This window comes from Callospermophilus lateralis, chromosome 9 (genome assembly GCF_048772815.1).
Source record: "Callospermophilus lateralis isolate mCalLat2 chromosome 9, mCalLat2.hap1, whole genome shotgun sequence".
NCBI classification, from domain to species: Eukaryota; Metazoa; Chordata; class Mammalia; order Rodentia; family Sciuridae; genus Callospermophilus; species Callospermophilus lateralis.
The window spans coordinates 29,612,443-29,636,638 of NC_135313.1; the positions used below are offsets into that span (position 1 = coordinate 29,612,443).

The 24,196-nt window shown below is 45.4% G+C and overlaps 1 protein-coding gene across 2 annotated transcripts in view; it reads right to left on the minus strand.

The window, feature by feature from the left end:
• Positions 1-24,196, minus strand: part of Nrp2 (neuropilin 2) — a 115,134-nt gene that overhangs the window by 54,992 nt on the left and 35,946 nt on the right. For both annotated transcript variants that reach the window (XM_076866675.2, XM_076866676.2), the window contains exons 4-8: positions 19,576-19,806; positions 18,415-18,570; positions 16,324-16,493; positions 14,175-14,330; positions 1,982-2,126 (exon numbers count right to left, since the gene is read on the minus strand). In XM_076866675.2, coding sequence (XP_076722790.2) covers positions 1,982-2,126; positions 14,175-14,330; positions 16,324-16,493; positions 18,415-18,570; positions 19,576-19,806 — 858 coding nt within the window. The remainder of the gene's footprint in view (positions 1-1,981; positions 2,127-14,174; positions 14,331-16,323; positions 16,494-18,414; positions 18,571-19,575; positions 19,807-24,196) is intronic.

Below are 24,196 nucleotides of genomic sequence, written 5' to 3' on the forward strand. Positions count from 1 at the left end.
ATTTTGCTGACTAGATGGAAACATTCCTGGGATCAGTATCAGAACTTTACTTCCACATGTGTATGGAAGCTCTCTACTGCCCGAGGCTGTTCCTACTACCTTAGAGCCCTTCCCCTCAGTCTTCACTAGGTACCCTTTACTCACCCCAATGCATGAGTGTCATATTCTCAGAAAGGCCATCCCCAATCTTTGAATGCATGTAAATTAAGTCTTCTCAGTTGTTCCTTCTCAGAACATCCTGTTCTTTCCCCCATATACATCTTTGCTTATAAGGACACATACTTGCATTTTTTTCTATCCTGTCTACTAACCCTAAGGCTCCATGATGCTAGAGACCTCATTTGTTTTCCTCACTTCTCTAACTGCAGGACCCAGTGTGTGGCCTCACACACAGCCTTTGTGGAGTGAATGAGTGAGTGCAAAATATATGAATCGTGGTGTTGGGCAGGGCAACAGCAAATGTATATTAAACTTATGAAAACTGAACAGATTAAAAAACAAAAGATCCTTCAAGTTGCCTCCCTTTTCCAAATTCACGGGTTCCTTCTTTTCAATCGTCCAGAAAGTGAACCTTCACTAAATCCTTGCTAATTAGCCTTTGCTGGCCTGGAACACCAACACAAAGGATCAGAAGACAGCTTTCTGTGCAGGATCAGGGGGAACAGCTAGCTTCCAGGAGAAGGAAGCCAGATCTTTCTGTAAAGGTGTTAAGAGCAGAGAATTTGTGTTGAGGAAATGTGGGCACAGGAACCACCTGTCGTTGGGTGGTTTGGGTCAAGCTGTTTGTTTCTTTGAGCCTTGGTTTCTACATCAGCACCTGCCCCACTCACCTCATAGGGCTGTTAGGAAGAGTGGGCAAGATAATGTACAAGGAAGGGACAGGAATGACACAGAGGCTGTACTACTGCAAGGAGTTTAAACCAGAATGCCCACACAGGGCCACACCCTGGAATACTCCCTGTCAGAGCTGGAATGACCTGGGGGCAGGCAGGTGGGTGGATGTACACTGAAGACCCTTTCAGGTCAAAGAGGCAGCTTGCCTGCTTTGGGGGGCGTCCATAAGACAAGAGGATTGGGCTGTCACTAAATGGCTGGTGCTGGTCTAGCCACCATGGTGTTTTACCCAGACCACTGTATCAACTTCCCAAAGACATCCAGATAGCACTCTGGCCTTTTCCAATCTGTACCGCTTGGGTTTTAGCCCATGTGAGCACCTGTTTTTTCCTTCACATATACCCTCCATGCCCCCTTTCTCTTTTGGTCCTTCTCACCACACAGTGCCACTGAGCAACCTGTGACCACTGCCAGGGATACCTACCCTCCCTTCTTCACCAGGTAATGCCTGTCTGCCCTCTGCCCTCTGACCTCTGACCTCAATCATCAACTCCTGAAGGAAGTCCTCCTAGGCCCCCTGGGTTGGGTCAAATCCCATAAGCCCATATTTCCAAACATAATTTGGGAAACGTAGTTTATCCTAGTTTTAATTTTACATCTATTCTTAGGTTTGCTTGCTTATTAATATCTGCCTAACTCATCCACAATAGACACACAGAACTGGGTCTGTGTAGCTCTTGGCCCCGGCTTGAGGCCGCACAGAGAACTATTTGAGAGCAGAGGCTTTGGATTCAAATTGCCCAGAGTCAAACCCTGGCTCTACCATTTACTGGTTGAGTGATCAAGCTCTTTATCTATTGGTTTCCTTATCTATAAATCGATAATAATAACATCTACCTCACAAAATCGTTATAAGGATGATAAAAGATAATCTATTTTAGATGAGAATTAAACCTGGCTCCTAGGAGTTTTAGCTAGTAGATGCTTAAGGAAAATATATTGGATGAGTGAATGAATAAAAAGATGAAGGCTTATAGGACTTGCGTCCTCAAACCAAGCCTCCAGGACAGTCTTGTGATACAATCATACAGTTTCTGAAACAGGGAGCAGAACCCAGGATTGGTGAATGATGGAGTCCCCACCTCACCTGTGACCCGGCAGCCGAAGAGCTCCAGTCGGAGCGCGATGCCCGAGTGCCAGGTCTGCGGACGGATCCGGATGAACCTCGTTAACAGCGGCATGTGGAGTTTGTTCAGAACGACCTCGGTGGCATCATTGTTGGCTTGGAACACCTGCAACAGAAGACACCAAAGTAAGTTCCTGAGATCCTGGTTGGCAATGTAGCCACCCGAACAGGCTTTGAAGTGGGTTGAAAAGTTCTGTTGAATTTTATTTCCCTCAAGTCTAAAGTAACCATGAGGTTTCTTGTTGTGGGTTTATTTTACAACACCATGAAAAAAAAATTAATTTCTCACACTGCTCCAACTTGGAAAACAATGAATAGTCTTCACAAAAACATTCAGAGGGAAGGGAAATTTTGTCTCTGGGCTGAAAGCAAGCAGAGGAAGGAACTTGTCAGAGAAAATACTTCAGAAGCTAAGAAAGAAAAAATTAGAGTATCTATTAAAATCACTCTCCAGCTTGGATTTGACAGTCCCTCTTCCTCCTGGTGTAGGCTTACAGGAATATTTGCAGGGAATTTTGTAATTATAAAGTGTTTCACATTTTTTTTTTTTTGATGGTTACTTAGACACTTTCCCACTCCATGCCTGAGAGAGTGGGTGAGGGGGCCGGGTCTACTGCCAAGGCCCCTGGGTTAGTCAATACTTTCTTGCATCTCTCTGGTCTTTGTTGTAGGTCATGGTTGCAGGTGGTCCCTCAGAGTCCTGCTCCAGCTTCCTCTTACTCTAGTCCCTACCCTGTCATGAAATCCATCCCTGTCCCCAGCTGACCAATACGTCTCTTATGGGAGGAAAGGCTTTTTGGAGTAGTTTCTGATCCAACATGGTAGACGCAAGTCCTGGCTTACCAGATGGCCCAAATCAATAACTGCCATATGGACCTTATGCTTTTTTTGTGCTCTCCATTTAAAAAAAAAAAAAAGTAACTGGAGCAAGTATATGTGAGTTTCTCTTGGTTTCCCTGAATAAGGGGGAAGGGAAAAACCAGCTAACCAAACATCATTTCTAAATCATGACTGTCACAACTGTAATAACCCAGGGACCCTGTAAATTTGCTTATGGCCAACTCTGCCTCAAGAAGCACCTTCTCCTGTGCAGGGCAACTAGATGTGTCCTGATGACCAGGACATGCTAGGAATTTGGGGTACCAACAGGACTGGGACAGAGGAATGGGAAAATAGTATATTTGAATGCTTTTGAGCCAGGCACTATGTAAACATAGTTGTGTCAGCAACACTCCAGGAAGCAAAGTATTATAATCTCCACTTTATTGATGAGGAAACCTAGGCTCAGAGATGCTTGTCTGAATCCAAAGCTTTTAAGCTTTTTCTTAGGTTGACTTTTATGTCTTTAAATAAATTTGCAGCATTCATGCTGGTAGCTAGGAGTCATGGAGCCTTTAAGGTCCCCAATCACGGGCTGAATGGAAGTAAAATCGCTGTCCAGTGATGTGGCCCCAGTGTGAGTTTATAATCCCATCATAGAACGGTTTAGAGTGACAGCAAAGGAAAGCACAGACATTTACAGGCAGTTACCAACATAGTCCTTTCTTCTCCATGTCCTGTGAACCCCACCATTTGCAAGCTTATACTTAATAATACACCATGATGGTATATTTGCAACCAAATGAAAGGAAGTGGCTTATTCCAGAAAAATAAAGAAGGGCATCAGCCTACTTCTGTTTAAACTCTAGTTCTTGGTGCTAGGTCCACCAAATCTGAGGGGCTGCCACTCAGCCCACCGAGCTTGCTGCTCCCTTGCTCCCTGGGGGGAGGGGGGAGTCCTCGCACTCTGGATCCTAAGGCTGCCTGTTCCCCCTTCTGCTGTCTTGATGACTCGGGGAGCACACAGGAAGAACTGGTGACCGTTCCTCTCACCCAGGTTCAATTTTGCTGCTTCCTGTACAGTGATTGAGGATTAGGAGGAGCGAGAAGAAGGGAGAAGGGCCAAGGAAATAGAGAAAAGGGGTGGAGCTGTTTACCTGGGAGAAGGCTAGAGCGGAGAGGTCCTTGACCCTCTGCAACCCTAATCTCAGAGAGGGACCCAAAACAAGAGGAGCACCAGCACCAAGGAAAGTCCTGGTCTTGCCATATTCTTGTTTCTTGCTGACTTTATGCTGACAAAGGGTTCCCGGCTTTGAGGAGAAGGATGGAGGAACGGATTCCAAGGAAAAGAGATGAATCAGTTCTCCCAGAATTCAGCATGAGACAGAGGCTTTTGTTTGTTTTGCTTTGCTTTGGCAAGAAAGAAGCAAATGCAGCTCTTTGCTGATTTCAGACGGGTGCTGTGAGCAGCGGGGGGGCTGGGGGGGCTCTGGATGCTCCCTGTGGACGGTGATGGTGATGGGCATGAGGCTTCCAGCAGGAGATTCTAAGGAGTTCATGTGGGGGAAATAGCTTTATTTGCCACGTGAATATATCCTTGGAGAGCTGAGTGGATTTGAACTTGCACACAGCCACCAATCCACAGCATACACACCATGCTGGTACGGTTTAGAAACACAGCATGTCTTATGTGTTTTTAATATCCAGTTTTATCTGATCTGACCCCTTCATTCCTCAGCTTTGGCAGACAACGCCAAGAAACCCTTTCTTTTCTCCTTTCGTAAGGGAATGACTGGGTATCTGGAGCATCTTTGGTAAAGTGGTGTGGGTGCCAATGGGGTTGCATGTGAACATGGGGGTACACCTGCTGGGGAGGAGCTGATCTTCCCATGGATGCATGGGTCCCAGTTTTTGGGTGAATCCCCTCAATCTCCACCCACAGTGGCATCAGTCAGGAAGGAGGCAAGCATTATGGTTGATCTCTAGGCCGTCTGCCTGTGGCTTACACGGAACTTTATTCTGCTGTTCTTTTGCTCCCTCTTCTCCCACCCCTGGAATCACATGAAGATTCTTTTCAACTTGGCCTCAAATTATCCTGCATGTTGTGAGTCTGGTTCCTTACTGGTCTCTTATTTGTTCTTGACTTTGTGCTTGTATATGTTCTCTATGCTCCAGGTTCTTTGTTGAAGGAGCATCATCCCCACTGCCCCAGCAGTACTGGGGTTTGAACCCAGGGCCTCATGCATGCTCGGCAGGCACTGTACCACTAAGCTATATCCTCAGCACCTACCATCTTCCTTAAAATTTCTACGCATCTCTCACTCTGAGTGTGGTAAAGTGGACGAAACAAAACAAGACCCACTGCTGAATCAACAGAAGGAGCCAAGTTCTGTTACTAATTGGCTCAGAAGGTAGGCAAATATCTCTACTTCCTTGGGGGTCCCCAATTTCCTTCTTTACTAAATGGGGGGATTGCATGCATTGATTTGTCAGGTTCTTTCTGGCTGCTAGATTCTAAGCCTTTCTTCACAAGAGTTTTCATGAACTCCTCCAAGGGAATCTTCTTTGTGAAAAGGCATTCATTGTCCCTTATAGTTAAAGAGATTTTGTGGACAAGTGCAGAGGATTTTTTTTTAAAATACACTTCAAATAGTGCCCACAACATGTGGTGAGTGCCCCATTCACAGGGAGAATACACCTTGTTGATGTGTTGGTTCAATAACAGTTCAAATTATTAATAACCAAGAACAATGAATAACAATGCCTTAGGCCTTACCTACTGTCTTTTGCCCAAAGATATCCAAGTGCAATTTATGAAAATCCATTTTTAATGAAATATTAAGCAGTTTCTATTTCTCCTGACCCAATGGATTTACAAGGTCTCTATTTTTCTCCCTGTAGCGCCCCTATTTATAGCTGATAAATGCTATCATATATTATACATCTTTATGACTTTCTCAATGCTTCTGTGGTTTTAGAATCACCCTTCATATGTTTTCTGATCAAATTCCCTGAGATGGATTCTTGGCTTCCAGTCTAGGCATTGCAAGGTAAGGGGTTGTGTGCATGGGAAATGATGCCAGGAAATTGGTTTTATTTCCTATTCTCTGCCGACTCACTGAATCACTACAGGAAAATCAATAAACCTTAGATACCTTGGTTTCTCCTGCAGGAAAATGTTGATAATAGGCCCGTAGATGAACACTAGAGTTTACCATCACTTTCAGCTGGCTTGAATGCCTGCACAACACCCAACAAATGGATTCTTGGCCAACTGGAAGAGTTCAGATTCTGAAAGCCATTGATTCCCAAGTCCCATCTTGAGGCTCCAAATTTTTAGGTCATCACTTTACAGTGACATGTTCAGAATGCTGAGAAAAATCAGTGGAACTATATATATTATACCCAGAGCATCCATATATATATTATCTCTAGACAGGCATATATCAAAAACAATGATCAAATTTAAACATCTGTTTTAAAAGCTGGAAATCAGAGAGTATACACATTTTTATTCATTTTATTCTATGGTTGTTGAACAACCAGGAGTATGTTCAAGGTGACCCTAGCTTTCTGGGGATAGGATTAATTACGTTGTAATTATTCAATATGCATGTGGGTATATTTGCTAAAAAGAAGTTATATTGGGCATAAAGATTTCTTGAAGTGCATCTCTGCAAACCAAGTTGAGAAAACAATTCAGGGTACAAAGTGGTCTGGATAATCCATTTGGTGCCTCACTGAATTCTGAACATAATCCAACATTTTCCAATTGATTCTTGAGACCTTTGTTTTATTTTCAGTAAGACAGAATCTGAAAACCAGCAGCATTTCATGGATTTTCTGATTTGCACCTCTGGGGGAGGGGGGTATCTGCCAAGTAAATCGGCTGCTCTCCAACACCCTTGTTGGGTTGTTATCTACACCCCCTAGGAAAGACAATCAGCATGTGCTGACTAGGCCCATGCATCCATGAGCCAGGAACTACATGGACTATTTAAAACAGTGTAAAATAAAAACATTTTTTTTCTTATATATAAAATAAGAAACTAGCTAGAAAGCACCACTGATGTTTTTTAAGGTCATCTTTTCCCTGTTTCTCACCCAGCGACCCCTCTTCTGCTGACCCCTTCCTTAAATCTTGTGTGAACAGCACGCACACACTTTGGCCCCACTGAGAACAGTGCACACTGTGTCCTGCTGCCTCCTGAGGTTCTAGGCAGGGGCTTTTCTGCCTCACCTAATTCCCTTTCCTATATACTGTTCATCTTTGCTATTAGCATCCAGGTACCCTGCAAAGTAAAGATGCTACATGTCATCAATCTTGCCTCAGAGGCCAATGAGAAGATTCTGGCAAATTCTCTGAACTTCTTGGATCAGAGGCCCCATGAAGGCTCCGGCATTAACCTGCCTATTTAACCTTCCGAAGTGAAATGGTGCCTTCAGTGGACATATGCAGTCCCTCCTTACGTCTCCTGCATCCAATCTGAGTTGGGCTTTGGAATTCCATGTGCACATGCCTTGTCCCTTTACTACTACTACTACTACGGTGTTATCTACTGTTCACCTCAATCTTGCTGTAAATATCTGAATTCCTCCAGCCCCAGGGACTGCAAAGAAAGCAGGAAAATTTTTCAAAAACAACACAGTGCAGGAGCCCTGAGGTAGAAATTGTGCATGAGATGTTCTTCTGCATTTTTTAAAAATAAATATTTCTCTCCACTAATAAATGTTTCATTACATCCAAAGTTCTCCTTTTCAATCTACTTGGCACAGACATTCAAGGAGGAGGAGAACAAAGCAGGCAGAAAAGAAGGGTGGCGGGAACGGTGGGCAGAGACTGGGGAAACCACTGTCATGTTCTGAACATGAGTCTCAGAAACAATTGCACCAACTCATCCCGATGCCAAGACCCAGAGCCTGTCCTCCCCTCCCCCATCCTCCCTCAAATTTCCTTTAAAACCAGCCATGGGTCTACACATAAAAATAAATTGTTAATCAATGAATGCCATCCTATTTAATTAATTTGTTGCATCTAACAGGCAAGGTGGGAGTAGGGGGCCATTGCACTGGGGTAAAATGATGTTAAGGTAATGGGCTCTCCCACTCCGCCCTGTTTGTAAATCATGGTCTTGACATTTCTCTCTGAAAACTCCCCCTTAAAGACTACAATTTTTTTTTTTTTTAAAGCTGCCTTCATTCTAGTGGATATGGGAATTCAGCCAGACACAGAATCAGAAGGGGTGTGTGTGTGTGTGTGTGTGTGTGTATACATGATATATATATGAGTTAGTCTACGGGAGGGTCGGGATGGGGGCAGGGCAAAGATGCTCCCTAACAACCAAATGCTCATTTATGACTACGGTGACCTCGGCTCTCCTCCCCATTTACTTTAGGGCTGTTTTTGTCATCAGGCAGTTTTCCTGCTGTGACAGAGGAGACAGAGGAGTGGGGCGGTTTCTTCCTGGGGGTGGGTGGAGGTGGGTGGGATGCATGCATCCCCATCTGTGTGTGCCTTGTGGGACCGCTAGATTTAATGCAGGATTATGTTACCCCCATGGAGACGCTGAGCCCTGGAACACAGCCTACTAACAGGATTAGGGTTTCAGGATTTGAGACAGGGAAACATCAGGGAGGACAGGAGAGGAGAGCAGCTCAGGGACTGGGGCTGGAGAAGAGATGGGCTGGGGAAGAGAGCCCTGTCAAATGATGAGCGAGCTGGCAGGGAATGACCAACGTCATCCAGGAGAGATGGAGAAACACAGACATTCCAGCTGGGTGGGATGGATCCTCCATACCTGAAAAGCTCCTAACATTGATATTAGGAGATTTGTTTTCTAAGAAGGTGACTCTAACTACCGAGTGGGCACAGGGAGCCACCATCACAGGGAATGAAGTTGTGGAGTGTCTTGGCCACCATCAAGCTTCTTCCCAGGTACAGTCTCAGCAAACCACCCAGAAGGCAATGGTGACAGTAAAGAAGGTGACAACGGACTAGATGAGGCTCTTACTTCAGTGCTTCTCAGGGGTTGGTCAAGGAAAGCGTGTTCTCAGTCCAAGCAAAATCACAGCCCCCCTGCACACCCCCTTTTTGAGTTCTTTCCCAGCAGCCCCTGTGTACAGTCTCGGCCTGGGTGCATGGGGAATTCAGCATCACGACTGTCAGCGTCAGGGATGCTGGCCTCAGCTCCTGGAGACAGTTCAGCACCCATGGGAGTTGGGTGCAGCCAGCCACGGGAGCCTGATAGAGAAAAGGTTCGAGCGTATGTATAATGAAATTTTCCCTTGAGCTTCATAAGTGCAGAGGCTAAAGGTCTGAGCTCATCCAGTGGCAAATGGATAAGGGACAAATTTAATTACCTAGGGCACTGGATTCATCTCAGTTATAATGGAGGGGGCAGATAAACTGAGGGACTTGAACTTGGAAAGGACATCGCCCCTCTTTAGAGCACACATAACCATAGTGTAGATGAAGCAGCCCCACCCACGACTTCTAAAGGTTCATGTTCTTTACTACCTCGTGGTTTGAGACATTGTCCTCATCTTTATACCACAAAGTGATTATCACAGGACTAAGAGCAGGTAAGGCATCCACCAGGAGGTATAAACAAACAAACCCTCAAATTATTAATTGGAGGAAAATTACATCCCTACCAAAAGAATGAGGCTAGGAGGGATGACATTTATCTGGGGCAGCTCAAGTGCAGGACCATTAGATGCAGGGAGAGGCCTGGATGACTTATCATGGTCCCTTCCAGGCCTGTGATTTTAAAATAGACAGATAAATATCCCATGGGGCCCTGTTGCTTTTTAAATTGACAACTTGCTTCTGCTCCAGAAGAGCTGTGTGGGTCTAATACATTGACTCTATCTGCAGATAGCCTCCCATCTACAGATCTCCAGGTGCCCTGCCAACCGTGTCTGTGGCACCATTCCATTTGAGTGGATAGAAACACTGAGGCATGGAACTGGGAAGAGAGATCTCCCAGGTCACACAGTGCATTATCTGAGAAGATCTGAAAATAGACGCCATGTGCTTCTAACTCTTCGCCAACTGAATTGGGGGCCTGGTCTTCTGATACTACTCTCTCCTTCCAAGTCTCTGATTTAAAAAAATGATTTGTTGTCATTGAGAAAATAAATATTGGACAGAGAATGTTTGAAGTTGGGGTGATTATTTGTTTTGGTGGGATGTGGCCAAATCAAACAAAAAGCAACTTGATTTCAACTCTCCATTCAACTGATTCTGCGATGGAGCCCAAACTTCAAAATGTTGAGCCTTGTGTTCTAATCCAGGCTGTGCAATCATGACTTTCCTTCAGACCTCCACAAAACCCCATCTCTCCAGGAACATGCACGCCTCTCAGCCCTTAGACTGAACAGCTAGGAAGCCAATTCCCCTCCACGTACAAGATGAGAAGCAAGGCCTGGGCAGAGAGATCACCTGTCTGCAAATTAAAGCCTTTCACGGGAACTCCATGATTCCCCTGTCTCTAGGGCGAGTCTCAGTCTCTGAGAGCTTCAATTCAATAGGTGGAACGCTGTGAAATTTGGAAGCAAATAAGTCAGTGCCTGAAGGATGCCTGAGCCTCTTGGAGGTTGTTATGTCAATATGATGTGCTTAAGGCATTCCTGCCACTTTATCATGGGGTAATTCTGAACACTGGAGGCCCTAACCTTTACCTTATCCCTGTCTTCATCCTTCTGTCCCCAATCTGGTTATCAGTGTGTTACAGAATTTCTCTTTTGTCCCCAACTTTCAAATAGGTGAGACTAGACCAGCAACACCATGACTAAGAGCAAGGTAAGCAGAACTATGTCAACAAGGGAGAGGCCCACATCTACCAAAATAAGAGAAAATTGAAGACAAGGGCTTTTGCTTAGACATGTAAGGGCAGTGACCTCTGTCCCATTGTTCTGACACCAATTATGGCTCCACTCCTCAGGCACAGATTCACCCTCCGATGCAGAGTCACGGGGGTGGGAATCTTAGAGGAGGGCAGGACCTTGACCAAGGCCTCATGCCTTTGAGCTCTGCTGTTATTCTCCCTGTGCCCCTCTTGGTATTTAACTGTGACTATAATCACATACATATACACAAACTTCCATTACGAGATTGACTACACTGTCTGTGTCTGGGATGTTAGTCATATAGTTGGTAAAACCAAAAGCAGTAGTTTCTGCTGTGGTTTCTCAAGAAATGTATGTGAAGCAATTTGTATAATCTAAGGGAGCACGTGGGTTGGATATGGGTTCCATCAGGCGGCTGAGCTCTCCGCCTTGTGGTTACACCATAAATATGCATAAGGAGGGCCCGCCCTATGTGAAAATCATAGGTTCCATGTGGAACTGGATAGAGATTTAGGAATGTGCTGTGCATGTGGCCTGCATAACCAAGCTGTGTTTTGCCAGGAGGATGCTCATAGTCACCCAAAAACAAGTTGACTCGCTTATTGGCAGCTTCAAGAATACCTATTGGATAGAGAGAAACCAAGAGGAGCCTGCTCACTGGCAGGGGATGCTGGGAAAGAATTCCTTAGTCTTCCTCACTAGCAGCAAGAAGAAAGTCATTTCCCTGTAGGCTCAGACCTTGCCTTGCCCAGCTTGGGTCCAAATTGCAAATCATATTTTGCAAGGAAATAGCACGGTCATCCCCTGTCACCTTGAGTGCTTGCTAATCTTGTTTTTCTCTGGTTTCCCCAATTCCCTGGTCTTTGATAGGCTGCATTGGTGTTGACAGTGACCAGGGAATTAAAAATCCAGTTTCCAAATTTCTGCCCCAAACGTCCCAATCCCCTCTTCCCTATCTGTGTGCTGGGAAGGCAATTGCCAACAGTTTCCTTCACCCCAGAGCTGAGCAGCCTGCTGCCTTCCTCCCTGCTCTGCTTTTCCTTAGGTCCTGCTGTCTGAATTTCACTTTCAAGCCCACCACTTAGCACCAGTTAGCTTGGCAATGTGCCCAGCATCTAGAGGCCACAAAGAGAAACTCAGTGGTAGTACCAGCGTGGAGGAAACCTCCCCACACTGCCCCCAGGTCCCCTCCTCACCCCGCCTCCCGCCTCATGGCATCAAATCAAACTGTGGCAGACTTGACAAATCTATTTGGCACAGTTTACTCAACTATTTCAACCCCAACAGGCTGGAGAGCCGCATGGACGCACCACGAACGGTACAGAACCTGCACATTAAACACAGATATCCTACCCTTGCAGGGTAGGATGGGGAAGGCCTGCTGGCTGCCTACCACACGAGTAGTGTAGGGAGGGAGCTTGGGGAGCAGGGCAATGCTTAATTGGCCAGCTTTCCCTTTTCCTGCCTAAGTACCAGGAGGATGGATTTCTAATGGGGAAAGAAAAGGCTTTTCCTCTGTCCCAGCTCCCTTTATTTCGGCAAGTCTGATTCTCTAAAACAAAAACAAAAACCCTGTTTCTTGTTGGCTCCTGGAGAGAGAAATTTAGCCAAGAGTGGGCAGAGCAGGCAAAAGAGAATGCATTCAATATGAAAGTTGAGGAGGATGATTCTGAAGAGCAGAAAGCTAAATTCAATTCTCAGGAATATCTTCCCTGCAGAATGAGCACCAGGGATAAAGCCAGGGAGGACAGCATTCTATCAAAATGTGCAGTGCTAAGGTATTTCCAAAAGAAGATTTCCTACAAATGGTGTTTTAAATAGCATCCCGGTCCATCTGTGTGCTTTTAAAATCAGCTTATGCTACAGTATCCCTCTGGCCAGGGCTGCTTAGTCATTGAGCCTGGACAGGGAGACAGTCAGGTGAGCCCATTCTTCTCCCCCAGGACCCACCCCTACCCAGCTGCTGGCCCTTGCTTGCTAGCTGAGTTTCTGGATTCCATGTTTCTTATTGAAAAGGCAGATGAAGAGAGAGAGGGCACGAGTGGAAAAGGAGTGGGTGGACTCAGTATGTGGACTCAGCCCAGAGCTTCCAGCACCCAATGCCGATTTAGCTTGCCATTCCCAACTGTTGTGTGGTAACTCTTCCTGAAGCCAAGTCAACCGGAAACCAGACCTGCCCACAGGTCACAGTGGGAATGTCTTTTCATCGCTAAGTACCTCACTTTCCTTACTGGGGCAACGGGGAGTGTATGCACCTGTGTGTGAGTGATACCTGGGTATATCTAGAAACAGATTTTCCTGTGAATAGTGCCATGTTACTATGGCGATTTTAATTTTTTAAAAAAATCTACTTTTTAAAAAACTTGCATTTCCCAAGTGGCACTGCCAACATTACATAATGTTCAGGGTTTTCTGGGTACAGGCTTTCACTTGTACCAGCAGTTTGTAGAGCAAATTTCCTTGGGACAATGACAGGGCTGAGGAGAGTCCCTTCTGGAAAAGCTCTTTGGCCTTTTGATAATCCCCTTCCCACAGACCAAGGCCTGGTGGGACTGTAGTACTAAAGAGCAGAAACCCCCTCCCTGTCTCTGGATTACCTTTCCAGAAAGGATGAGCAGCCTCTGGGTATTTCAGGACATGGCACTTGCCTTCCTGACCTGAGAGTCAGCCATGGTCTGCAGGCCACGCAGCCTGTTCTCCCGTCACGTACTCCCTGTCCCCACCCAGGTGACATACCAGCTATTTCCAATAAGCCCTCCATATGCCCAGTGTGCTGTATGACCACACTTCGCCAGCTGCAGACCCAGAATGTCACGTGTCTCAAGAAACACTCTCATCCCTGAGGACAACAAAAGCCCCACATGGCCCCCAGGGACCACATGTCCAGGAGCCGCAGACACTGAAGGCACCAGCCGGGAGGATTCAATGCCTCACTGCGAAGCGTGATGGCCAGTTCAGATCCCATTCCTGACAAACTGTATTTCTCCTCATTATTTATTGTCCTCTTTCTTCTCTGGGACATTGTGATCCCCTCTCAGGATTTGTGCCCTTTCATTTCCAGACCTCAGTAACTCCTGAACTGCAGTTTCGTGTGGTTTTGTGATTGTTAACCCAGCATGTGGAAGGGACTCGGGCCATAAATGCTCAATGAATCCTGTGTGGGGAGACCTGGATGGGGAATGCATTTTCTCCTTCATTTGCAGTCAGAGTACACTCTGCAAGCGCTCTCGCTTTCTCTCTCTCTCTCTCTCTCTCTGCTGTGCAAGATGCAACAGCAGCCAGGCTGTCGGAGAAATGGTGTTTTCCAATCACTTTAGCATAAGAAAGAAGATTTTTCAGGGCCAGCGTGTTCCTTGTCTCCATCAATTATTTGAGCTCCACTAAACAAGGCCGCCTCCCCTGTGTGGGATCAACTGGAAGCTCCTCTTGCCCCATCCCTCCTGCACCCTTCCAGCGTGCCCTCAAGGTAGGAAACTGGATTTACCTTGTGGTTTTTGCCATGCCGGTATACCATCCAGTCTTCCCCATTTGTGCTGACCTCCAGCTTGTAGGATTTGACATAGTAGCCATTCTGGGTTTCCCTGGAAATTGCTCCCTGTGTTGCAATGGCCGTGAGCACGGTTAGAAAGCGCAGGTCCACCTGGGGAAGAAAGGGAGAAGAGTCAGGGGAAGACCACTCACAACAGCGGGTAGCACCTGGATTTTTTTCTGCAAAGGACACAGATATTATACTTGACTCACAAGCTGGCTGCATGATTCACAAGACAGATTTGTAATTAGTATCAATTTCCACTACATAATTAAACCCAACTTACTTGACACTTTGAAAATGTAGCTTGATTTTTTTCTTTCTCTTTTCTTTCTTTCTTTCTTTCTTTTTTTTTTGTATGTCTGAATGGATGATATTTAGTTTCTCCTATCCATTGAACATCTAGAATTATAATTCCCTTCTTATTTAACTATGGTCTGCCTTGGACTGTGAGAGCAGATGTTAAAGAAGAAATGAGGGGCTGGGGTTATGGCTCAGTGGTAGAGTACTTGCCTAACATGTGTGAGGCACTGGGTTCAATCCTCAGCACCACATAAAAATAAATAAACAAAATAAAGGCATTGTGACCATCTACAACTAAAGAAAAGAAAAGAAATGAATGGCTAAGTCCACTCTACTCCAGTCCAGTCCAATTCAATCCAATTTTCTTGGACTACAAAATACCCTGGTTGCAAAAGTCACAGCTCATAGCTGTCTCTCCTCCCCATACTCCTTTGCTTCATTGTGTCCTTAGTTGCTCAGGTCACCAAAAGGTCAAAGGGCAGGCAGAGTCTGCCCAAGCAATTAGGCTTATGCACCAAGACCTGACCTTTTGCTCTACAAAGAGGATGGTAAACATTTGGAGGTTCCTCTGCTCTCATGAGGCCAAACCCATTTGGAAATTGCTAGATGTTCTTTCTTCGCCAGCCATGTTCTTTCTTAGTGGCAGTCTCCATGTGATCAAAATGTAGCTTGTGCACACTGGTAAAAATTCCACAAGCATCACTGGCTTCTTAATATGTGAAATTATGAAACATTCAAGAGAAGTATGTGGTGCTGTCCATGTGTATGAATAACAGGTGGAGAGCAATAAGAGAAGTACGTGAATAAGGACCAAAAATAAGGAATACAATCAATGGGCAGGAATACTGCCAATTACAAAGGGAAACTTTCTAGAAGCTTTGCAAGATGAAAGGATTTTGGGAGTGGAAGAAAGGAGAGACAGTGACAAATGGCCTTTGGGTTGTGCTGTCAGAACCTCTGTGGGCTCCCTGGAGTTTCTAAGTGGTCGTTCTCCCTTTCCTGCTGTCTGCTCTGTAGTGTCCTTCTTAGAGCAGAGGTCACCGTGTCGCATCAGAGTTAGGACAGGCTTGTCAGTGGGTCACAAGGCTGTCTGTGTATGTCATAAAAGCAGACACTGCTCTGGTATAGAACTAGCAGCTTGCTCTTCCCCTGTTTACTTCTTCCCAGGGGATAAGAACTGGACCAGTCTGCAGAGCGGGAGGATCACTCAACATGAGCTGCAAGACTTGTTCAGAAAGAAAGCAAACAATAGTCTGAAAAGACGCTGCAGAGCATCTGGGCAACTTGAATTTCCTTCCCCATCGTGACATTTCCCCATGTGTTCTTCTGATAGCTATGTGTAAAACCTTCCTGGCAGGGTTCCTGCCAAACAGCAAAGATCAGGAGAAGTTGTCATATTCAGTTAGCACCCAACAAACCTGCCCTTAGGGAAGTGCCCACCCCCCCACAGTCTCTGATACCCATTGTGCCAAGAATGAGGAAGATCTGGAACCATTTCTAGAATGTTCATTGGATACTGCAAACCCCACAGGGCAATCAGCATACTGGTCAAACAACTTCTCCCAGGCCCATTAATCTCCACAAGAGCAAGGACAGGGTCCCTTTTACTCATCGATTTATCCCAGCACATAGCATAGTGCCTGCCAGTGCTTTCCGTGCCTGGTTTGGATGAATGGATGAATGTTGTTATCAAGTAGGCTGTATTTTCTTCATGTCCTTTGCTCACTGTAGCCGAGGGGCCACCCCACTGCCCTACCAAGACAAACACATGTTGTATGTCCACTGGTATCTGAGTAAGTACCTGGAGATACTCCTTGTTGGAATCCAAGTTGGGGGTCCAGCCATTGTCATCACCATGGAGTCGGCTTTGTTGAGGGGTCCACCTCCCATCAAAGTAGGTGGACGAGGCACTGATCTGTTCATTAGCAATCCGGCCAGACTCCATTCCCAGAGGGACATTGCACTGAAAGTCTGGGGAGTGGAGATGGTCAAGAGCAGAGTTAAGCATCCCAAGCTCAAAGCCCTGGGGGGCCCAATACACTGCTCCCTTCTAGGAACAAGTTGTTGCAGGTTTTGATGAAGGATCAACTTAAAGACTCTAATTAAAAACTCCCATTTTAAAAACAACTACACCAAGACACAGAGCTTGACAGACCCTCTGGGTCTGAAAGAAACTAAATTGGACCTAAAAGAAATTAGGGTATGGATAAATAAGAATCATACAAATTAAAAATATACTCTAAAACAGAAGAACGGTTATTGCTACGGGCTACGGATGGTCTCAGATGCCAGATGCACCAATATTGCAATCCAGGTAAATGTGAGATAGACTTCTGGCAATTTGGGTGGGCCAATCCATCGTGGGAAGCCTGCTTTATTAATAAACACCCAGGAGGCACTTTTGCATCTTTCTCTCTCACCCAACTCTCTCATGAGTTCTGGCTTACAGACAGATTTTGCAAAGCATAAATATGGGTCTGTGGGACCCTGCTCAAGGAGCACATGCATGTCACACTACATTCCAGGCACCACCTATCTGGGCAAATAGACCCAAGAGTCACTTTCTCTGGCCTTGTGCCATCAATTACATTGTTGTCCTTCCCCTGGATGCTTTGGACACCGACCAATATTTGTGTATGCATGTATTTGATAAGCACAAGAAATCATTTTCAGGTATCAAACCTGTTCTTTAGCTCTGTGGCTGGACTAGCCATTTGCAGGACCTGTTATAATTTGCCATACTGTTTCTTTGTCCTGAAGTCTTTACAAACTCTTTGATGAAAGACCAAAAAAGCAAAAAAGCCAGAGCCCAACCCAGTGACTTTTCTGCAGGCCAGACTACAGTGTCCCCGGCTGCATAGGTGGTGAGCTGCCCACACTGTGGTAGCTCTCATCATCCTTAAAGCACTTCTTTCTTCCTTAAAGACATTATGTGGTTTTCTAAGTGGAAATGGCCACACACTGAAGCACATGGCCAAGAACAGCTGATTTGAAGATGGAGCCAGGGCTGGATGCTGATGGCCTGGACACTCCTTGTTGGAATCCAAGTTGGCGGGGAGGGGTCCAGCCAATCCCAGGAGACCTGGGTTAGAGCAATGGTTTCCAATGCTTTGCGCAGTGCCTGGCATATAGCACAAGCTCCAAAAACTATATTTCTTGGAAGTGTGAAGTGCAAGTTCAAGCAGTTTTGTCATCTAGCCAGGGAATATCTTCTCAGGGACAGAGATGTTTAGTGGTGAAAAACATATATGCAAAAAGAGGTTTAAAATAGCTCAGTTTGGTGACAATGGCCTTGAGGCTTTGGGTGGAAAGAAAATGGTTCCAGACTCAAAAATGTTAGACCCTATGTAGATTATCCTAGCAATCCTTTTCACTCAGATGAGGGAGCTGAGGCTTGAGAGGGTCCTACAACTTTCCCTAAGAGTAACTAATTCTTGGTAAGCACATTTTTTTTTTCTTTAAAGAAACTGGCACCCAGATGGACACTGGCTCTTTTTGAGGGGGGAGTGGTACTGGGGATTGAACTCAGGAGCATTAGACCCCTGAGCCACATCCCCAGCCCTATTTTGTATTTTATTTAGAGACAGGGTCTCACTGAGTTGCTTAGCACCTCATTTTTGCTGAGGCTGGCTTTGAACTTGTGATCCTCCAGCCTCAGCCTCCTGAACTGCTGGGATTACAGGTGTGCACCATGGCACCCAGCTTTGACATTGGCTCTTTGCTCATGCATCTGCCTGGCATGGGGATGTGGCTCCCATTCCTTGAACTCAGATGCCAAAGCAAATCCTGCGGAGTTCCTATTTCCTTCTCTCTCAGAGGTCAGTTCCTTCACCTGTCCCCCCTTATAGCCCTGATGCAAGGATACACAGAAGTTCTCAACTGTCCAACTCACTCTCTAGTGGCTCCTGGTGAACCAGGTAGTATCGTGCAGAGAAGCCATCCTTGGCCACCGCCATGTCCGTGTGAAAGGTCAGGGATAAGATCCCCGTTGATGACCGGAGTTCGGAAGGTGTTTTGGTCCCACAGTACTTGCCAATCAGGGGGCCAACTGGACACACAAGACAAAAAGAGGTCAGAGGAGATGAGAATATCAAACTTGATTTCCCACACATTCCCCTTCCCACTGCCCCATGCCATTTCATCCAGCATCACTTTGTATCCCTCGGCATAAGAACCAAAGAGGTGTTTTAAGAGCAATGTCTAATAGTTTTCCTACGTGCTAAAAAGGACTTTCAGTGAGATGGCTTCATTCTGTTCCCACAGCCCCAGAGATAGGCCAGAACGGTATCATTACAATGCCTGCTCTGCAGAAGGAGAAACTGAGTTTCAGAGGTCATGTAACGATTCCTTGTTCACACTGCTGGGAAATAGAGCAGAGACTCCAACCCAACTAGCTTTCCAACTAGATTTTATGCTTTTCCCAAGAATTAAAATTGCTCTTGCTTAGTCATCAAGTAATCCTTATAATGGAAAATCTTTAGAATAATTACAAAAGTACTGACTCTATGTTGGCCTTCACTTGAGGCAGACAGATTTCTCTTGGCTTTGAGTGATACACCTTTCCAATATCTACGATTATTTAGTAATAATAAAATTATAGTAGTAATAACAATGATGACAGCAGCTAACTTACATAGCTAAAACACAGATAGGTTAAGAAATGTGCCAAGCTTGCACAGCAGAACCAGGATATAAGCACAGTTAGTTTGGCTCCAGAGTTCTATTCAGTCCCAGAGTTTGGCTGTTGAGTCACTTTCTATCCTGACAACTAGATGTGGAAAGTGATCTCACCTATAGGTTTTGCCATCCTCTCCCAAGTACTCACTCAACCTCCTATCCTCTTTCACAGAAAATATCTACACCTCCAGAGAAAGTAGACCACCTGTCTGTAATTTTATTAAACCAACCTTGGTGAAGGGAAAGCCAAGAAATGGGTCACAAAGAACTCTAAGGAGCCCTGAAGTCTTTGTTTTCTCCTTTTATCATTACTAGAGCAATCCATAGGCAAAGACCCAGTGACAGAGTAGTGCCTTGTGGCAGTGTTGTCACTCACCGTGGGGAATGCCGTCCCAGATGTCCAGCCAGTCATACTTGCAGTCTCCCTCTCCCACCTGCAAAGGGTCATGCTCCAGGTCAAAGGTCAGGAACTGCAGGATGATCTCCATCTTGGGTTTGGCCAGGATGGTAAAGGTGCAGTCCAAGTTGTGTGGGTACTTCTCAGGAAAGCCAGGAGATTCGATGGTCCCATTAGGGCTGGTGAAGTTTTTTGAACAATCTTCAGAGCCTGTGTGTCAAAGAGAATTTGTAGCATTAAGAAGAAGATGGCTTTCTTTGCTGCCTCTGTCACATGAGTTATTTAAATGTTTGGACCCCAATTCACCTACTCACGAGGTGAGGTTTTTCTTCCTACTCAAATAGCCCTTGGAGAAACATACTCTATCCATCCACATTTCAAGGCCTAGAACCAGAGCCTCTTTAGGACAGAAATTAGGGAGGCGCAGCCAACTTGCTCTATATATTAGAGTAAGAGCAGCAATTGAGGATTTTGGGAGAGAAATGTGTGTGTGTGTGTGTGTGTGTGTGAGAGAGAGAGAGAGAGAGAGAGAGAGAGAGAGAAAGGGATTCTCTTGAAAAGAGGAACAGAGTCTTCTTTCTCAATTACTCAGCTGCTCACTCCAGAAATGTAAGTTATTTCAATCCTTAAGGAAGGCTTGCTGGTTGCCAGTAGGGAAAACAATGTCACCCCTTATTTATTGCTGACCTCAACACTAGCCCCTATTGTACCACAGCCAACTAAGTGCCCCTTCTCCCTCCAAGATCCAAGGTGCCTCAGGGGAGGGGCAAAGGGGAGCCTGGGTCTCATTCATGTCATGACTATATTAAAACGAGCTGCTCTGTAGTGGTCAGACAATTAACAATCGACGTTTTTAGCCGGTGGATCACAGCGGGGCGTTGGGGATGTTAAAGGCCGCTCCAGCAGCAAGTTTGGAAAAATGCAGCAGTGTATTGACATTTGGAAGGCTTCTGGTTCCTTTGTGGTGGGGATGGCCTTGTTTCTCTCCTCCACGCTTGTGTCTGCTTTCTGGGGACGCAGGGAGGCATCCTGATTACATGCGGCACACATTCGCAGGCGGTTGCAAGCTCCGAGGGCAGCAGGAGCCCTTAAGAAGATTACAGCGACTGCATCTCCGATGCCTCTAGGTGGAGTCATATTTAAACAGCCCTGGTTGTGCTTTCACCAGCCACCGTCTGCCGGGGCAGAACCATGGGTGGAGCCTGGGAGCACCCAGACTTGGACCATGGATCCACGGATAGACACAGAGCAAGAACTGGTACCAGTTACTATGGATATAAATGCTGGAAAATTAAAATGGATTTCATACAACACATTTGGATTTTAAAATAAGAAAAGGAAGTAGGATTTATGAGGAGGATAATAGACACTCTAAGCATGAAGGAAAAAAAAAAACACATACAGAGAAATACTCAATAAACCAGGTGTTTACTGGCAGGAAGTGTCCTCTGGGGATCACACCGAAATATAACTATGTGATGTCAATACGCTGATCTTAGCCTGCAGCGATGTCTTTATCTACAGCTCCTGTAGCAGGCACCTCTTTATTGATGATGGCTTTCTGGAAAGCTGCAAATGCCTAACTTGGAAAAGGTGCCATGCAACTAGTGGGGGAGGGGTCCTTATGACTTTCTTTAGCTCAGACCAGACAGGAAATTCCAATCTCCCCCACCTAACTGTCCATTACCCACTCCCGTCTCCTGGTGCTCAGTGCTCCATGGTAGGCTTGAGTAGCATGGGAGCTGGGGACACAGAAGGCAAGAGCTAACCTTCATGATGCCACATCTCAGATACTCTGTACTCCATCATTCAGAGGCATGCTCATGGGAGGGCAGGCCCAGGGCTGAGAGTGGGCAGCTGGGCCTAGAGGATGATCTGGGATGGCCTCCCTGCAGCCTTGTTTAACTCCAATTCCTAAGGGTCTCCTTCCTGGCCCAGGATGATGCAATTTGGCAGAGCCAAGCCAAATTGGCAGGTCTTCAGGGGGACAAGAGGAATTTTGAAGAGGTTAGGGTTCATGGCAGCTATGTAGCCTTCTTCATGTGGGCCGCTTGGGGAGCCTCACACATGACACTGTGGAAAGTACCTCTCCATTCACAATTTGCTTGAGAGTTAGAAAAGCTATCCTGATTGTCCTCCTTAGAGTTTGCTCCATTGTCATTTCCCTAGAAGGCAGGGGGACTCTTCACCCCACCCTGGGGTTGGGGAATTTATGGTGGAATGCTCTTTGGTTCCTGTCACCAGTGGGAGACTACAAGTGCTTCTATAATGGACATCTAGAGAGTTCAAGATAGGCCTAGAGAATGTGAGATTCCAAATGACCCCTGGTCCTGAGATCCTGCATTCAGGATTTTTTTTTTCAACCTTAGGTACTTAAGACTAAAAAGAAAAAAAAAAGAAGTGTGTATGTCTGATACATTGCTAGAAATGGGTATTATGGTTTCTGGCTTATTTTGAACGGGGTGGGAAGACTTATATGGAGATTTATCCTTTTTTATTCAGAAAAAAAATCAATCGTGTCTATTAAAATCATAGATTTGCCTCTAATTGCACCATGGTTGAATCATCAGAAAGGCAGCTGAGTATCCAATGTCAAGAAGAGAATCCTGAAAAGGAGACAAAATTGAGTCTTGCAAAAATCAGCCTAATCCAAGTTCCTTTTCTATGATGTGTTAGAAGGAAAAAAAAGTTAAAAAAATTTAGTCAACAAATATTCAAGTTCACTCAATGCTAAGACTGTCCTTAGAAGCTGGGAGATTTGGGTTGCAGAGAATGGTTTCATAACAAAAAGACTTTGGCATAAAATATGCCCGTTCCCTGTTTTTCCACTGTAAATTTTACAACTTTGCCAATGAAAGAAGAATCTGCACATATGAAGATATTTAAAACTTGATGAATTTATCCACAGCTGAGCTTGGCTTGACTACAAAAGGTGAATTCTGGCTCTTAATTCAAGGAGTGGGGTAGTGGTCACCCCAGGTTTCCTCTAGTTGTGAATGACCCGAGAAATGCCACTGGGCACCAGAAAAAAACAAAACAAAAAACAGGGTTCTGAACTTAGGTCATAGGAGTATCAGAAACCAAGACCCCCAAATCTAATCCCCTTCCCCAACTCCACATTTTCCACTGATTCCTTTTCCAGTGTTACTTTTTTTAAAAAAATATATTTTTATTTTAGTCTTTGTTTATTATTATTTTTTTATGTGGTGCTGAGGATGGAACCCAGTGCCTCATGCATCCAGGCGAGCACTCTACCTCTGAGCCACAACCCGGTCCCTCCAGTGTTATTTTTAAGTTATTTAAAATTCCTTTCTCTAGTCTGCTAGGGATCTGGTGATTTGAGATCTTTTAGGTTTGTGAGTTGTTTTGGCTTACTCTTTTGTTGGTAGTGAGTCTGGTGATAAAGAATCTTTTATACTCCATATAGGACAGGCACGAACCCTCCACTCCAGCCACATGTCCCCTGTCTGTCCCCACAGTGTGGGCTTCTGTCTCTCAGTGTAATTCTGCCCCACAGCCTCCTCAAAGAAAAGCGCCCAGAGCCCTCTGTAGGGCTATTTGCGTTTCTGTGTTTACAGTTTCCCTTTCTTTCTTTTTATGAATCCGACTAGCAAACATAGCTGTGTTTGTTTGGATTTCTTCAGCACGTCCACCCATTTTCTTTCATGTTCTGGGGATGACGTCAACTTTGTGTATCTTCTCTCCAGACTGCAACCCTGGAAATATGGGTAGAAGACTTGGCACCTGGAAGAATGGGAACTTTTCTGAAAGCCTCAGTTTTGAATTTTGCACTTTGCATATATTTACATGTTGATTTTCATGCCAAGAGTTGCTCTTGTGGATGGGCCCAGTGGCAGGTGTGAGTGACCCCGAGGAGGCTACAGGGCTCTCATCTTGTTCCTCATTCTTAGAAGCATGGCTGTCGACAGGGCATCTCTTCTGGAGGCTGTCCCAGGGCCTACCACAGGCTGCCTCATTGCTCCATGCCTGGGCCACGTTTCTTCCCATGACTGGCACTATTGTTTCTAGGCAGATCATAAGGCTTGCTGCCTCCTTCACAATTCTACTGCAGTACGTCATCGAAATAGCAGTGCTGAATTATGATACCCTCTTGTAGGTTTTATCTTTTAATACCCTCTTTTCAAAATTTGCATCATGGGTAAAGTTAACACTTCCTTTTGCTGTGGCTTTCTGGAGAAGGTAGCTTGTGCCTTGTGGAGTACACAAGTTTGGAGGCATAAGACCAGAGATGAGATTTTAATGGCTATGCTCATCTTTGTTCTGACTTCCTTAGCCAGCTCCTTGGAAGATCCTGTCTCGGTTGTTTTCCTTTCCTGGTCAGTACATGGGAGCTGAGTGACAGCTCTAGAACAAGGGACTTTGCTATCTGGTAGACTCCAGAGAGCTCCTTGATTTTTCCTCTCACTTTCATAACCACAGGATGTTAATTATTTCTTCACTTAGAACTTACTCATATTACAGTTCTCCTTTCAATTTACCTATATATTCAACAACTGTGCATCTCTGCATGCTGAGGTTTTGTACACCTGTGTCCTCTGCTACACAAAGGCAAAAACTGTTTGATTTTTTTTCTCTCTTC